General features: G+C 41.1%; 1 protein-coding gene across 5 annotated transcripts in view; it reads left to right on the forward strand.

Moving 5' to 3' along the window:
- The window catches only part of AREL1 (apoptosis resistant E3 ubiquitin protein ligase 1), a 48,180-nt gene extending 31,643 nt beyond the window's left edge, over nt 1–16,537 (forward strand). For all 5 annotated transcript variants that reach the window (XM_079129754.1, XM_079129757.1, XM_079129758.1 and 2 more), the window contains exons 13-20: nt 349–458; nt 1,429–1,608; nt 1,787–1,912; nt 4,392–4,521; nt 4,609–4,667; nt 7,033–7,122; nt 7,698–7,873; nt 7,978–16,537. In XM_079129754.1, the coding sequence (XP_078985880.1) occupies nt 349–458; nt 1,429–1,608; nt 1,787–1,912; nt 4,392–4,521; nt 4,609–4,667; nt 7,033–7,122; nt 7,698–7,873; nt 7,978–8,080 (974 nt within the window). In that variant the 3' untranslated portion in view covers nt 8,081–16,537. The remainder of the gene's footprint in view (nt 1–348; nt 459–1,428; nt 1,609–1,786; nt 1,913–4,391; nt 4,522–4,608; nt 4,668–7,032; nt 7,123–7,697; nt 7,874–7,977) is intronic.
- The last annotated feature ends 439 nt before the right edge of the window (nt 16,538–16,976 follow it).

A 16,976-nucleotide genomic window follows, 5' to 3' on the forward strand; every position in this document is an offset into this window, starting at 1 on the left:
ATAGTGTTTACTGGCCAGATGGCAAGGTGGAGCTGATGGAGCAAAGACATAGGGATTGGAGGGAGTTTGAACCAAAAGGACAAAGTAACTATCGCAAAACCAGGAAATATATCCATTTCTTAGGATCTCTGATCTTTTGTGTTTCCAGTAGCTTAGTGACCAGAATACTTTGATCCTACAGAAAGGAATGGGATTTCAAAAAATGTTTACTGTTTAGGTGACTTGCAGTAGAGATATAGTAAGGTAATGGAATGGAGGAAATGTGGAAAGTGTAAAATCACCAATAAAGAAACAAACATGATAAGAGGAGGTAGGTTCCTCTTCATTTATTTTCATTATTCTTTTCAGCTCTAGACTGGGGAGGGCCTCGCCGGGAATGGTTTGAACTAATCTGCAAAGCACTGTTTGATACCACCAATCAGCTCTTCACCCGTTTCAGTGACAACAACCAAGCTTTAGTGAGTTTGACTTTCCCCTGGGTGGGTGGAAAGTGTGGAACATGTAATGAATACACAAGGGTTTGAAGTTTTGAAAGTCTTTCAACCCCTGTCCTGTTCTTAATTTTGCTACTTACAGTGTGAGCTAATCAGGTTGCCTCCATTCTAATTGCCTTCATTATTTCATCTGTAAGATAGGAGAAAATGAAGCCAGTTGAATATGAAGCTACTTTCTCAAAACATGCCTGAGGTAATAGGAATAAAAAAGTAGACTTTGAAAAAAAAAGAAAAATAGACTTTGACTGAAAGAAGTTCTAGTTCAGTGAAAAGGCATCTTATCACCCACTGATTAATTTCCATACTCAGCCAGGAACCTCAAACTTAATACAAGATTCTTTAGCTGAGTAAAAATTCATCCCTGTTTTTTATCCTCCAGTCACTTTAAAATACTCAGTGGTGTCTACCAAAAGACCAGTGTTATTTGGATGAGCTCTTCGATCCTCACACTGAAATTCTTGCTCCCCTGGCGTGGTGTGTTAGTCAATTTCTTGTTACTATTACAAATACCTGAGAAAATCAACTTGTAAAGAGAAAGGGTGTAGTTTGGCTCACAGTTATGGAGGCTTTAGTCCATGGTTAGCTGGTCCCGTTTTGGGGCCTATGTTAAGGCAGCACAATATAGTGGCAGTGCATGGCAAAACCAATCACCTCATGACCAAGATAAGAAAGAAAGATCAAGAGACCAGGTTGCCACAGTCCCCTTCGAGAGCATGCCCATACGGATTTAAAACGTCCCACTAGTTCCCTCCTTTTAAAGCTTCCTCTACTTCTCAGTAACACCAAAGGCTGGGGAACCAATCCTTTAATACATTGGCCTTTGGGAAACATTCCAGATCCAAATCATAGCACATGGAGTTGGGGAGGGAAGATTTGTCCAGAACTAGGCTTGGAGAAAAATAGCCCAGGACCTTTCACTGTCTGTCTTTGACAGGTGCATCCCAACCCTAATCGCCCACCTCACATGCGCCTGAAGATGTATGAGTTTGCAGGGCGGCTGGTGGGCAAGTGTCTCTATGAATCCTCTCTAGGAGGTGCCTACAAGCAGTTGGTTCGAGCTCGTTTCACCCGTTCTTTCCTGGCCCAAATCATAGGACTACGCATGCATTACAAGGTAACTACCATCTTAAGAATGCATTTTTTCCTAAGACTGCCTGTCCATAAACTCTGAGATCTCTTTGCTTGGGCTGATTATTTTTAGGCTTCAAGGGATAAGTGACTTTAAACAATTGTAAATTTTATTTCTGGGCAAAAGTGAGTTCATGTTCTGCTGTGTCTTTCTGTCTCCTCAGTACTTTGAAACAGATGACCCAGAATTCTACAAATCAAAAGTTTGTTTTATACTCAACAATGACATGAGTGAAATGGAGCTGGTCTTTGCAGAAGAAAAATATAACAAGTCAGGTCAATTGGATAAGGTGAGAAAAAGGACCAAAGCCTGTGGGCTATTGGTCCCCTCTTCCCTAGCTCCCGCTAGAGCAGTGCTGTCTAATACTACTTTCTACAGTGATGGGAAGGTGACTAGTGTGACCACATAACTGAATTTCTCAGTTTATCTTAATGAATTTAAATTTAATTGCATGTGGCTAGCAGTTTCCATCAGACAATGAAGCTTTTAAGCATTGTACCCCAGTTTATGCCTTCAGCCCTTTTTTTTTTTTGAGTGGGGGTTACTTGGGTTGGAACCCAAGGCCTCACACATACTGAGTATTTACTCTGCCTCTGAACTTATCCCCAGCCCCAATCTCAGTCCTTTTGAGTGGAGTAAGAGACACATGTGCCTACCTATCCCACTTGCTCCTACTTTCCAGTTGAAAAAGAATCAATTGTTAATGAAGTGTCACTGTATAAGCAGATTTGGAAAAGACATTGTCTGCATCAGCAGTTGCCAGGGGTGATATAGATGATTCCTATTTTAACACAATACCTGTATAAAAACTTTTTACTAGGAAATTGTTGACTAGAGGTATTTTTGATGACAATGTGCTTTTGTTTACACTGTGGGGTTAATGATAAGTGGTGAAGCTAAAGTTATAGTGATACATAATTAAAAGCAAAATAGCAATGATTGAAAAGTTATGACCACTGGTACATTCGACTGATAATCAGAGGTCCTTTCTGAAAAAATACTACCTGGCTTCCTTTGTACACATGGGATCAGAGCCTGACTTCCTGAGCCAGCATAACAAGACAATCGGAGTCAGTAAAATACTGAATGATGGTCTTCAGGCCCAAGGGACCTAATGGTAGGAAAGCCATGTTACTTCACAGCAAGAATTCTCATGAATTAAAAATGCAGAAAATCTTTCCTTTTTTTTTTTTTTTTTTTTTTAAACTTTCAGTTCATGATAGGTTTATTAGAATGTAACATCATGATAAGTATGGAACATTGTAATGGGAGCATGTATTTTATTTATTTTTAAAACTCTTTAAAAAATCAGAAGAACATGAACATTATTTTTTTTTTTTTTTGTGGTACTGGGGATGGAACTCAGGACCTTGTGCTTGCGAGGCAAGCACTCTACCAGCTGAGCTATCTCCCCAGCCCTGAACATTACTTTTAAAATGGGTAAAAGAACATGAATTCTCAAAAGAGGATGTCCAAATAGAAATAAATATGAAAAAAAATACCTATTAAACTTTGCTAATCAGAAAATTACAGATAAAACCAAATTACACATATTACACAACCAATGAAAAAGGTAGTCAATACCAGGCATTGGTGAGAATGTAAACAACAGGAACTCATATATATGAATATAAATTGGCCCAGGCATTTTGAAAAACCGAGATCATCTAATAAGCTGAACAGTGATACCTTATGATATAGCAGTTCTTCTTCTAGGAAAATGTAGAAATCTATTTTGTGTGAGTCTGGATATTTCTTTTCTCTGAATAAGCATTTCTATCTAGTAGCCTAAGAAATAAATGGTTAAGATTTAAAGTTCACATTGAACACAGTTAAAATGAGGGTGCAGGCCTGGGTTGTGGCTCAGTAGTAGAGTATTGCCTAGCACATGTGAGGCACTGGGTTCAATCCTCGGCACCAAATAAATAAATAAATAAAATAAAATAAAATAAAATAAAATAAAGGTATATAAAAAAAGAAAAACCAGCATCTTTAAAAAAATAAAAATAAAAAATGAGGCAGCATGCTGTCATCAGGACCTTAAAATCTGATCTTATAACTAAATGGAGGCTTTCATTTATCAATGAAGACAACTCTGGTCACTGTACACAAATTTTCCAGAGTGGTGATTTTAAACTGCCTTGGGAATTCTTTAAATACCCTTTAGAGTTATTTAATGAGGGGTATTAATTCTATTTAAGAATGATAAAGGTTATTGACTTTTTCTTTGCAGGTAAGGAAAACAGGGATCCAGATAGTTAAGTGACTGAAGTTATGTAGCAAGATAGCATCAGGACGGGGATTAGAATCCAGGATCTCCAAGGTTCAAACTGTGACACTTTCCACTAATTCACTTTGGAGAACTTATGGAAGCAACTGTCCCCATCTTAAAATTTGAGGCATAAAAGGACTTTTTTGAGGAGAGGTTAGTAGTGGTTTAATTTTGGATGATAGATTAAAATATTGGTAATAAGGAACCATAATATCTTCCTGTTGCATGACCATTACCAGACTGGATCAGAGAAGACCTCAACCAGACACCCACTACAGAAAAAGTAGTTGGTAAAATATGGCAGCAGTAGTAGAGGCCTTGAAGCTTAGTCATGCAAAGTGAAAGCAAGTATGTTAAAAAGCTGAAAGCACAGAGGAAACTTGTGGTTGATGCTGATGAAGTTCAAGTGTTCTGTGTGTGTGGAACATACCAAGCAGATACCATCTTATAACCTAACATCCATAGCCTCTCCTTGTCTTTTGCTTCCTATTTTCAGGTTGTAGAACTCATGACAGGTGGAGCTCAGACGCCAGTCACCAATGCGAATAAAATCTTCTATTTAAACTTGCTGGCGCAGTATCGACTGGCCAGTCAAGTGAAAGAGGAGGTGGAACATTTCCTAAAAGGTAGGATTCTATCTCCTCTTGGCCTTGAGTTTAAAATGTCTATATCCTTGGTGTGGTTATAGCTTTAACTTGGCCACTTTGTTTCAGGCTTGAATGAGTTAGTCCCTGAGAACCTTTTGGCCATTTTTGATGAGAATGAGCTCGAGGTAAGTGCTTATAATTCACACCCCTGTTATGGAGAGCATGCCTGTAAGACCCAGTTTGCTACCCCTCCCGTCATGAGGTACAGCAGGGGAAGCTCTTTATGCAAGAGTTGGGTATACTTTTGTCACTCTTCTGTCCTTTGACCCCTTCTTCAAATTTTTAAAAATCTGAATTTGAAAATCAGAAAGCAGTAAATAGTTATTTTTGAAGAGTAATGATTAATATTTATTTATCAAATACAGATATTGAGTAGTAAGAATATTAATATCACATAAAAACTCATAAAATCTTATGACATTTAAGGAATAATAGAATGTATTTGTTCGAGTGCTTCCTGTATGCCGTGTATTTTGAGTGTTGGGGAGATAGCAATGAATAAGACAAAGTCCCAGTTGGGCATGGTGGTGCATGCCTGTGATCCCAGTGGCTCTGGAGGCTGAGCAGGAGGATTGAGAGTTGAAAGCCAGCCTCAGCCACGGCAGGGCACTACACAACTGAGTGAGACCCTGTCTCTAAATAAAATACAAAATAGGGCTGGTGATGTGGCTCAGTGGTTGAGTGCCCCTGAGTTCAATCCCTGATAACTGCCCCCCCCCACCCCAAAATAAGACAAAGTCCCGGCCCTCCTGGGGCTATATTCTGGTGAACCAAAAAATGTGGTTGTATTTCAAAGATTTCTACTAGAATATTGTTTTGATTTTTACATATAATAGTAAATATATTTTTATATCAAATTCTATAGCAAGCAAAATATGACTATAAGATACTAAATACCATTTTTACAGTTAGCCAGATTAAAGTCCATATCAGGTATGCTCCCCTCACCCAATCAGTTTGTCTTTATTTGCTGCTCACAGATGACACATACAGTACAAATTTTTGGTTTTAACTTTCCATAGCGGATATGAGGAGTGTATTTCTGCAAACTGTTCTTATAGGAAGGAAGTTCTTTTAAAATGGGGAGAAAAACGTAGTTTCAGGTAATCCTGCATGATTCTTATGAACTGAGCTGTCTTTAGAACAAAAATCGAAGTTTTCTGCAATTTTTGTGCCTTCAGTGTTGGAATCCATACAAAATAAATTCTTAGTTGGTCGTGGTGGCACACACCTATTAATCCCAGTGACTCAGGAGGCTGAGACAGGAGGATTGCAAGTTCAAGGTCAGCCCCAGCAACTTAGTGAGACTAGTGAGATGCTGTCTCAAAAATTTTAAAAAGGGTCTGGGCATGTGACAATGGTTAAGCACTCCTGGATTGAATCCCTGGCACTAAAAAAAGAAATGAAGTGAATTCTTTGTGTCTCAGCTTAAAGTTTCTGATAGACCTGTCACCTAGTGCTGTTATTTTGGGGCTGAAGGATAGCTCCTGGTATATTTTATCACGAAGCAAAGCTTTTATAACAGTGTGTAAAAGTGAGTAGAAAGGAAGGGCATAGTCTCTTACAGATGTTCCACATCCTGCTCGTTCATTTAGCAGGTCCTTTTTGTAGGAGCTGGGGCTCCTTGGGCTTAATTTGGGTTCTTCTTGTCTGTTGATTAGGATGTATCATTCTTATAGAAGTTGGATGAATACTCACAGTCTGCTAAGTAACTTGCTGGATCCTGAACCAAATTAGGACATCAACAAGATGTTTAGGGTTCTGATGTCATTAATGTTCTCATTATTTGGCATACTTTTAAATTTATATTATCAAATAGAAGCAGGACCTAAGGGAATGTAGTAAAAGTTCAATCCACAAAAGAAGGATGGAGCCAAACACAGTGGGGCATGCCTGTAATCCCAGCAACTCAAGAGACTGAGGCTGCTGGATCACAAGTTTAAGACCAGCCTGGGCAGCAAGACCTTGTCACAAAATAAAAACTGGAAAAAAAGTGGGGAGCTGGGGAGGTAACTCAGTAGTAGAGCCTCCCTGCGTTCAATCCCCAGTACCACCAAAAAACAAAACAAAACAAAAAAATGGAGCCAAATCTTGAGGAAAAAGGAAAGGCCATCTGACAGGACTTGCTTTAACTGCCTTGTATTCCTAGGCTAAGTTCAGAGCAGACTATGTCAAATTATATAAGTGCATAGTCCATCCCTAGAGATTCTTATTCAGTAGGTCTGGAGTAGGGTCACAAACATCTAAATATATTTTTTTGAAGCTGTGTGATTTATTTTATTTATTTAGTTTTTGGCCACACTGGTTAGGAACCACTGGCCTTTTGCAGTTGATTTTCTTAAAACTGTATTCTGGCATTGTGACCCTACCTTCTGTCTTTTTCCTGGTATTGTCTTTATCCTGTATTTGTGTGGTAACATATAATTTTGACTGTGTAGTGGGTCTTTGTCCCTCTTAGTGTCCTAGTAATACCTGATAATCTTTCTGTAGCTGCTGATGTGTGGGACTGGAGACATCAGTGTTTCTGACTTCAAAGCCCATGCAGTAGTTGTTGGTGGTTCATGGCATTTCAGAGAAAAGGTAAGTGGACCAAACTTCCTTCAGTTGGATTTTTGCCATGTTGTAAGGAAAAATTTTTAGAAGAAAGAAGTAGAGGATTTAGAGTTGGGGTTGTGGCTCATTGGTAGAGCACCCACCTAGCACACATGAGGCCCTGGGTTCAGTCCTCAGCACCACATAAAAATTAAAGATTATGTCCATCTACAACTGAAAAATATATATACTTTAAAAAAAGAAGAAGAAAAAAAGAGGATTTAAAGAGTTGGACATGTTGACTGGGAAGGAATGATATATAGTAAAGACAGTTGGATGTCCAGGCAGAAAGGAATCCTGGTTCTTAAGGACTGGAATGCTGATTGCCATTTAAGCCATAAATTGGAAATGCAGAGAAGTAGAACCAAGCAATCAGTGATTACCCTCCTGACATTTTACAGTGTTCCTACAGAGGTTGCCAACTCTAGCCTCTCTTACCAGTTTCCTCATAGAACTATAAACTGGGACACAGTCCTATTTTAGGGTTATCTGTTCCTTTCCCCAAATATCAAATCCTAGGCTGTGTACCATATGTGATTCCATGCTTGTACTCTCCCTGCTAGGTCATGAAGTGGTTTTGGACTGTGGTTTCCAGTCTGACCCAGGAGGAGTTGGCTCGACTACTTCAGTTCACAACAGGCTCCTCTCAGCTACCACCTGGAGGCTTTGCTGCCCTCTGTCCCTCATTTCAGATTATTGCTGCTCCAACCCACAGCACGCTACCTACTGCACATACATGGTAGGTATCTGACTGCCCAGTGCATGCCCTTGTCGGGGTTTATCTTTCCAGTCCTTGCCAGTGTTTCTGGTTGTGTGAGTCAATCACTTCTCTTGCCTTTCCAGTTTTAACCAGCTGTGCCTCCCTACATATGACTCGTATGAAGAGGTGCACAGGATGCTGCAACTGGCCATCAGCGAGGGTTGCGAAGGCTTTGGCATGCTCTGACCACTCTCCTGCAATCCACTTGGCTCCCATGCTCTATGGAGCATTTGAGCACATGTTACAGACATAACCACTGATCTTAACACACATAACCATCAACCAGAAGATGCCGCATGCTTCCCTGTGTCTGGAGTATTTTGTTACCCACAAGCCTTGTCCTTACCTCCCACTTCCCTGCCCATATCTACCATAGGCCACTTTGGCACGGTACCTAATCTGAGCTCTCTGGTCAGTCACGAGAAGAGGACCATGCTGCTGTCTTTTCGTTTGGTCCTTTGAAGATCTCAGTAGCTGTATCTGCCTCAGTGGCTGAGGGAAATAACACACAGGCTCAGCTTTGTTAGGAAGCTGGTATGGGGAGAGCCTAAGTCCTGTCTTGCTCCAGCTCCCTTTGCTGATGCCTCTTTGAGGTGCCCTCTTTGACCCTCACTGCTAGACTAGACTGATACAGGAGTCCTCCTGGGTGGGGTGATCACCTCTGCTTGCCAACAGCCAGGAAAAGCACAGATAGAATGTGGCCCACATGAACAATCCTTGAGTTCCTTAATTTTGTCCTACACATTGGCAGGTACAGTCCATGCACCAGATTACCTCTGATGAGGACTGATAGCAAAAAAAGAATGACTTTTTTTTTGGGGGGGGGGGGGTGATGTCAGAATTGAAAAAGATACTTTCCCTGCAGACAATTCTAGAAGTGATCATTAATGCATAAAGAATTCTCTAAGCTTTTTCCTGAATTTAAGCCAGAGAAACAAGCAGTCAGACTGAAGAATGAAGGAAAGCTGGGCTTAGCTTCCAGTGCTGGGTGTTATTCTCCCTTGTGATGAGGGGCGTATCTAGGTGCAGGTTGGCTTAAAGACTACTGATGCCTTTCCCTTAACTTGTTCTTTGCACTGAAATATGGCTTGGCCTGCCTACTGACTTCCAAGTTACACGGTATATAAAGAACTGTGGAGTCTTTAGTGTTCTGGCTAAAAAAAACTTGGTAGCAGACGACAAGGATAGTAAGAATATATGCCAGCAATCCCTCATTCTCTCTGCTTGATGTTCTCTGGCAGCACTGAGGCAAGGGAACAATGATCACAGGTCTCTGGGGTCAGGCCACTGGAGGCAGACCTGGAGGAGATTCAAGACAGTAAACATCTAGTAAACACCATCCCTGGTCCTTCCCTTCATTCCACCAGGAAGGGGAACCAAGGAGGGAGGAAGCTCTTTTCCACTGTTGAGTGATGATTGAAGAGAACCTGCCACTGTCTCTTGGAAAATGATTACATCCATTTGATTACTGTTGAACACAAATAATTTTAAGGCTCAAAATTACATCAACTTCCCACATTTCAATTTTTAGGAAGGCTTTGCTTCAAGATACTATTCCTGATTGGGGCACTCAACTCAGAATATTACAAGCCATCTTTATTGCCAAAAACCAGCAAGTACACAGACTCTTGAGACAAGGCAGGACTTGTGGCAATGCCTTGGCCTCCTAGGAACCGTCTGAGCTCTCCTGAGCTGCTGCAGTTTCCACCTGACCTCACTCCTTTGCAAGCATCATTTGTCCTTTCTTGGCATGGGTGCTAACCTCACTCATCCTTGGGGTCCAGGATCTGGCATCAGGACCTCTCTACCCCAGGATCCTCCATGCCACATGGTCACTGCTCTCCTCAGGGACCAGGACAAGGTGCTGCTGCTCGCCTGCACTTTTCCGATGGGATATGTTCAGGAAAGTTTAGTCGTCATCCTGCCACCCTTGGGCACAAATGGGGGTTTCCAGCTGGGGCATGTGGACATTTACTGTTTTTGGCAGTCTTTCCTCTTCTGGATTCTGCATTCTCCCCTCCAGCAGCCCTTCAGAGACTGATGCTGAGGACTGAGTTAATTTTCTTGGCTAGATCTGTCATTTTAAGCTCTAATCATGGCACTTTTTCAGAATATCCCAGGTACCATTGCAGCCCAATTTGGGCTGCTACATCTCCTGTGGTGGTTCTTAGGTACCAGAATCTTTGTTTCACAAAACCCTTTGGTACTGTTGTGGTTTTCTATTTCTCCAATTTTATCCTCTCCCACTTCCACTTCTGATTCTGTCAAAAGCATCTTTGCTTTTTTGGTCTTTCCTCCTACCCCCCCCCGCATTCCTGCTTCAGTACTAGCCAATATGGGGGAAAAGATACAATATACTGGAGAGAAGAAAGAGTGTGTTATTTCTTGGGCAATTTTCTATTCATGTTTCTTATTTTGACCAGTTCTTTTATTTATGGCCTTGTGGCCTAGGTGCTTGAGGCCAGCTACTCCCCTGGCCTTTTAGTGCCCTTGAAGACCAGGCCTCAAGTGAACACAGGGAGAGTGTCCACGTGGTTTCAGAAATTTGACAGAGTCCAAGCCTTGCTGCCCATTTGTCAGGCCAGATGAAAAGACCAGACATTTTTTGAAGGTAGTGATGTAAATATTTTGTACAGTAAATAAATAAATGTCTAAAAGAAGAATTAAGAAGCAGGTGACTACTCTTGGTGAAGATTCAGGGATTAAACTACAAGATGGAGAAGGAAAACATTTACACATGATTTTGCATTTTCCTGAAAGTGGGAACCAGTAGGCTCAGGGTAGAATGTGCACCTAGAACCCTGGCCTGTCTTGCAGCTTGCCCTTTCACCTTCCCCTAGTACCTGTTCATGGAGCCAGGCAGGGCCACCCTGCTCATTCTCCCATACTGCCATCCAGTGGGACAAGTGTTTGTGCTCAATGACTGAAGAAGAAACTGGTTCTGCAGAAGCAGAGGATGTCTGTTAATCCATCTCTAAACATGAATATGTTGTTATTGTTGCATAAGAAATTCCTTGTAGAAAATTTAGAAATATGTACAAAGGAAGTAAGTCATCCAGAACTATCATCCAGAGGTAACCACCAGTAATACTTTGATATATAGCCCTCTGGGTTTCATATCTTCACACATTTATTTTCCACCATTCCTGTTACTGTCCCACAGGGGAAGGGATTTGGGTTTGGAAAACAAAAACTATTGCTCCTAAATATTTGTGAGTGGCAGGTGGTACTAGTTCTCCAACCAAAGTAAGCTTGAAAGAAATTAAACCAGATCTCTGATTTGGGCCTAGAAAGAAAAATTTAGTGACCCCAGTTTTCTTGGGGAAGTAATCATGATGTCTTACATTCCCAATCTGGAAATCAAAACAATCCCTTCTAGAATCTTTTTTGAGTACAGATTGTCGTCACCTCCCCAATCTATGAATTGGAATCTTAGCTTGAAATCTAATTCCTTTGAGTGTATTCTCCCACCTTATTGAGCTCCTTGAATGATATGTCTTGAAAAATAATGTTTTATTCTAACTATATTTTTCAGTTATTTACATTTCTCCCTCTTTTATACTTATTACTTTTCTGGCTTTGAATAGGTCCCCATGAGTTAATCTCAGTGATTTCGGCCTATCATGGAGTCTGAGGTTTGGATTGTTCTTGAATCAACACAATAAATACTCGCCTCAGCCTCTTGTACACTGTTGCCTCTGAGCCATTGCAGATTTTGCTCTTGGGCCTCTGCCTAGCCACACTTCTTAGCACCACAGTAGAGGCTCTCTAGCAAGTGGCTTGAACCTGAAAACTTCTTACCTCTACTTTGGTTTCCCTGAGATCCCTGAGCATAATAAACCAGTTCCAGATACCTGGTAATACTTTTATTCAAAAATGAATATATTTTTAAAAACTTTTGAGCTAGAATATGTTCAAGAAGGTATACAAGCATGCATTATCACTGAGCCACATCCCCAGCCCTTTTTATTTTGTATTTTGAGACAGTGTCTCACTAAGTTGCTTGTTGGGATCTTGCTAAGTTGCTTAGGTTGGTCTTGAACTTGTGATCCTTCTGCTTTAAGCTCCTGGGATTACAGGTGTACACTGCACCCAGCTAAGCATGCATAATTTTAAGCAGTTAGAAAATGGAGCCACCATGTAGGTCAAGAGGAAATGTTGCAATATTGCAGGGCACAGTCTCATCCTGTCCCTCTAGAAAGAGTGATTATCCTGACTTACATGAAAATTTTCTCACCAATGCCCTTTAAAACAGCCTGTCGCAAAAGTCACAGGGTAAGGGGAGAAAGAGTCAATGAAGTCTCTTGATAAGATGCTACCAAAGCCAATTTCTCAATAATTATTAGACCTTAAAATTGGTTTTCAAAGTCTGAGTCCATCTTTGCCCCATGAGCATCTAATCCAGATTCTCAATATTGAATCAGGTTAATCATATTCTAAGACAACCAAGTCTCTGTAAATTGCAGGTTTTTGCCCATATACTCTTTTGCATTTATGCCCTAAACAGATTTTTGTGGACTGGTCTAACAATTTTGATTCTGGTGGTTGGTGGGACATTCTTGAGTATCATCATGTAGGTGTAATAGTATTGAAAACGACTCAATGCTAACTGTCCAAAAAATTGTGGAATGGTTTAGTATTTCTGACTCCTTTCTAAATATTGTGCACTTGACAGAGAAGCAAATCAAAGTTATTGGAGAACTTAGTTTTTGGTTTTGCTTTTCATCTTCTGTTTAGAGTACAAGGAGATGGTGGGGTAGGAGGGTTTTGATGATCTTGATTTGTGTAAGGGATGCTGCCTAGAATTGGCATATGCTTTGTTAGGAGTATCACCCCCTTTCCCAGATTCAGGTTACTTTAATTTTGCTTATATAAGACCTTTGTAGTTGTCATAGTAGGGATTCATTTCTCCATAGTAAACTCAGGTATGGTCTCTAAAGATGATCTGAATTCCTGGTAAGGAGATGTAGAGGACACATTCTCTTTGAGTAGTCAAGAGATGATAGTTTTTTGTTGTGATGTCAGATATGGCTTGAGCAGTTCCTTCTGTTGTCACCATAGTTCTGGTTTGTTCATATCAGCCAGCTGCAGCAACTTTTAAAATAGTGGCACCTCTGAGGGAAGGTACAGAACCATAGCATCCAATTTTTTTTTTTTTTTTTTTTTTTTGGTACTAGTGTATTGAACCCAGGGATGGTTGATGGTTGTTACATCCCAGCCCTTTTAAATTTTTTTTTTTTTTTTTTTAAAGACACAGGGCCTTGCCGAGTTGCTGAGGCTGGCCTCAAACTTGAGATCCTTTTTCATTCACACCCCCCCCCCCCCCGCAGGTTTCTGGGATTATAGGTGTGTGGCATGGGGCCAGCACATCTAATCATTTGATTCCCTCTTGTAGCCTTCTTTTAGGGAGATGACAATTTACCTAGGCTTGTGTGTGTGGCTGCCAATTCCTTGGAATTCCAGCAAGTAGGCTACTATGGCTTTTGTAGTCTTTGATGACAATGAGTCATCAAAGCCTTAGACCAGGTTCAACTGGCAAACCAGGCAAATTTCTGAGTGAGCAAGGTCTCTGGACTTCATCTCTTAGGGATGGCTAGAAAGAAGTCCACCTTGGACTGCACAAGGAGGTAGAGAGGAGATAAGTTTCTACTATAAACCATATGTCCTTGACCAGGTGCTTATCCTGGTGCCAGGAACCTACTTGTGTCCTGTTTCTGACACTAGGGCCTCTGAGCCTCTAGCACCACCTGCAGCACAGGCATCATGTGTCATTTTGATGTTTCCTTGAAGAAGATGCCCTTGGATATTTTTTTGCATCAAGTGTGCAGAATGGAACCTTCATAGCATACAGAGCCATGGATTGATGGATGGTTGGATTTGTGCTGGGGATAGAACTCAGGGGTGCTTCACCACTGAGCTACAACCCCAGCCTTTTTTTTTTTTTTTTTTTTTTTTTTGAGACAGGTTCTCAATTGCTGAAACTGGTTTTAAACTTGTGAATCTCAGCCTCCCAGGTCCCTGGGATTACAGGTGTACACCACCACATCTGGATTTATATTTTTAACTCTTAAGGGTCATTCTTGGCCAAGGCAACCTTTCTGTATCAGATTTCTGACCTGTAAAATTATGTTATTAACAGGCCAAAGAGAATGGGTATTCAAGACACCTAGCCCAAACATCTATGAAGAAGACCTCCACTCCCTCCTTATTATTCTCTAAAGGCCAGAGGAGGTATTTGAGGAGACTACATCTCAAAACCTGTCATGTGGTAGGCAACCTACTACCCTTGACTTAACTCACCTGAGTACTGAATTAATGATAATAGCTACCTTTTTGTTCAGCTCTTCCTGTATATCAGGACCTTTAATATGTATTGTCTAGTAGTCACAGTGACCTTGCAAGGTAGGTTGTCTCCATTTTACACAGGACACATTTGAGGCACAGGATAAGTAACTGCCAAGGCATTTTAACTACTCAGTGGTAGAACTGTATTTGGGCATGGGTCTGTTTCATGTCAAAGCTCAAACTGTACATTTCTGGTTTGTCTCTAGCAGATTAGTTTAGACTACAAAAGAGCCCAGGCACTGGGCCACTAGTGCTTGCTGCCTCTGCCTCACGTTCCCTTGAAGCTTATGTGACAGGTGAACACTTTATACCTTGGTTTACCTCTCAGTCACTTGGGGATTTGGAATTGATGGGGAGAAAGTCCCAGATAGAGAGCTTTCAAGAAGTGCAGCTATTAGTAGTAACTTAAAAATCTTGCATGAAGAAAGTTTCATAGAATACTAGTTAATAACTTGAATGAAGAGACTTCCAAGTTTAAGTGAATCCTGTGTAAAGAATATAAGACACCCTTGAGGATATAATGGGAAAAAAAATCCTGAAAATTTAATTTCCTTACTTTGGTGGAAAAATCCATATGTTGCATGCAAATGGAGTAATTAGAATGAAGTCAGACATCCTAACACAATTCCCTGATGTTTATCTCTGGTAACAGTCTGCAGGGAAAGACTCATTTGAATATGTCTTTTGTCCCTATCTTTACATGAAACACAGTACATCTTCAGTTGACAAAGACCATATTCCTGATGGGCATCTCTAGGAAGTAAACATTTTCAAGATTGCCAGAGCTAAAGGAGACACCCAAAACCAGACTGATTCTGTTGAAACCTCAAGCATAGTATCTTATGGTGAAGGGTTTCTCTACTTCTGTAAGAGGAAGTTATTGCTGCTTCAACCCCCACTTCACCTGCAGTAAGGATTTGCACATGAAGGAATCTGAACCAACTACTTTCCCTCTCTCTCCAGAACCCCCACTCAGAGGCTGCCAAGACATTCCTCTGTTTGCCCATTAGCCGTCAGGGATGTTTGCAAGCCAGTTTAAAGACTTCTATGTTGAAAACAAATAATTGTGTTACTGTGCTAGAGGAAGATTGTGTGTGTGTCATCATTTTGTGCTAAGTCTTCTCTGTGTCCTAGGTCTAATCCAAGTTTTCATTTCATTTACTATAAGTGAAACCCATACCCACTCTCCAAATCTGGTGTCTCTGTTCCATCACTGGCTTCCCTTTTTCCTTTAGTCTGTGCATCTTTCCAGACATTTCCTGTGTATGAAACACTGGGTAGGGAACTAGGAACACATGAGATAAAACGTGATCCTTGCTTCTGAGCACCTCAAAGTTTTGTGTGGGAGGTAGACATATAAACTCCATTTCCCTTAATTTTTCCCTGAGGTTTGGGCTTTTGAGCCCATCACCACCCTCCCCTGTAGCTTCTCTTATTCTCATTTACTTTTAAGGTGGGGAACATTTCTATTTATACATTTGGAAAATCCTGTATTATAGAGTTATAACTGCAAATGAAATTTGTCTAACTCCTTTCACAAAAGAAGGGACGTTACTCTCCCTGTTGACTTACAGAGAAGAATAAACCCCTGTAAAGATGGATTTCAAACAAAGAGACCCAAGGAGCGAGTCCTTCATTGTGCCGTCATTAGGCTGTCACCCAAGCCAGCCCTGGGACTGGCCAAATAAAGGGAACTGAGTGATCTTAGGGCCACACTCTCCTTAACCTGCTCTCCCAGACCTGAGGTGTTGACTTTGGCAGTGGGGGACTGGCCACTTGCCTACAGCTCACTTAATGAAATTAAAATCTTGAGTGAATGGGGAGAGGGAGACATTTTTAACATTAACAGTAAGAAGAGTTTGTACTATGTCCGAATAATCAAGATGACAGGAAAGACAAAGTAATGCCATTTCCAGGGAATGCATAGTCATGAAGAGGCAAATCAAGTCTATGAACGGCCATGATGTTGGTTTATGACCACCGTGGGTAGAAACAGCTTCACTCCAGTTTCCCTTCATATTGGCCAAACCCAGGCAGCCAGAGTTCCTGGTTATCTTTCTGCTGTGTGCGGCAGATGATGCCTGTTCCTCTGGGGTTTGAGCAATCTCAGTTGATTCTTTAAACTGAGCTGGATTGTGGTTGAATTGGCCTTCTGTCAGGCCCTTGCCTCGGGAAAACCTGCTTTTTGTAGGCTCCCTTTCCCAAAGGGATTCTCCTGTGAAACTTTTCATCACGATGTCAACTTTAGTCTCCTCTAAAAGTCAAAGTAATGAAATTAAACTTGAGTGTTCCTCTCTGACCTCATACTTGATGCCCTACTCTGGGTAGAGAGATGTGTCAGATTCCATCAGGTTCGTGTGTGCCGCTCTGGAGACATCCAAAGGGGGTAACTCAGTGGCCATCCATCTACAGACTCCACAGTGGTTCTGATTTCAACATTTCTGACCTATTATCCCCCCAAACCTTGAAAATTCTATTGTCTTGGCATCCATGCTGTGTCTTCTAGATAGCCTCTCACACCTGGAATCAGTACAAATCTCTTGTCAGACCGTATCTTGAGTTTTGGCTTGAAAAATGTCACAGTGGATTAACTATGGAGAAAAAAAAAAGAAGCAAAGCTCCAGTCCTGAGTTTTGGGGGTAAGACTGGGCTTAGGGGCTCTGTGCAGCAGGAAAAGTGGGCCAAGATAGAGGTTGGCACAAGGATGTGGAGAACTTTGGAAGTAGAGCCAGTCTCT

Source organism: Sciurus vulgaris, assembly GCF_902686455.1.
Source record: "Sciurus vulgaris genome assembly, chromosome: 2".
NCBI classification, from domain to species: domain Eukaryota; kingdom Metazoa; phylum Chordata; class Mammalia; order Rodentia; family Sciuridae; genus Sciurus; species Sciurus vulgaris.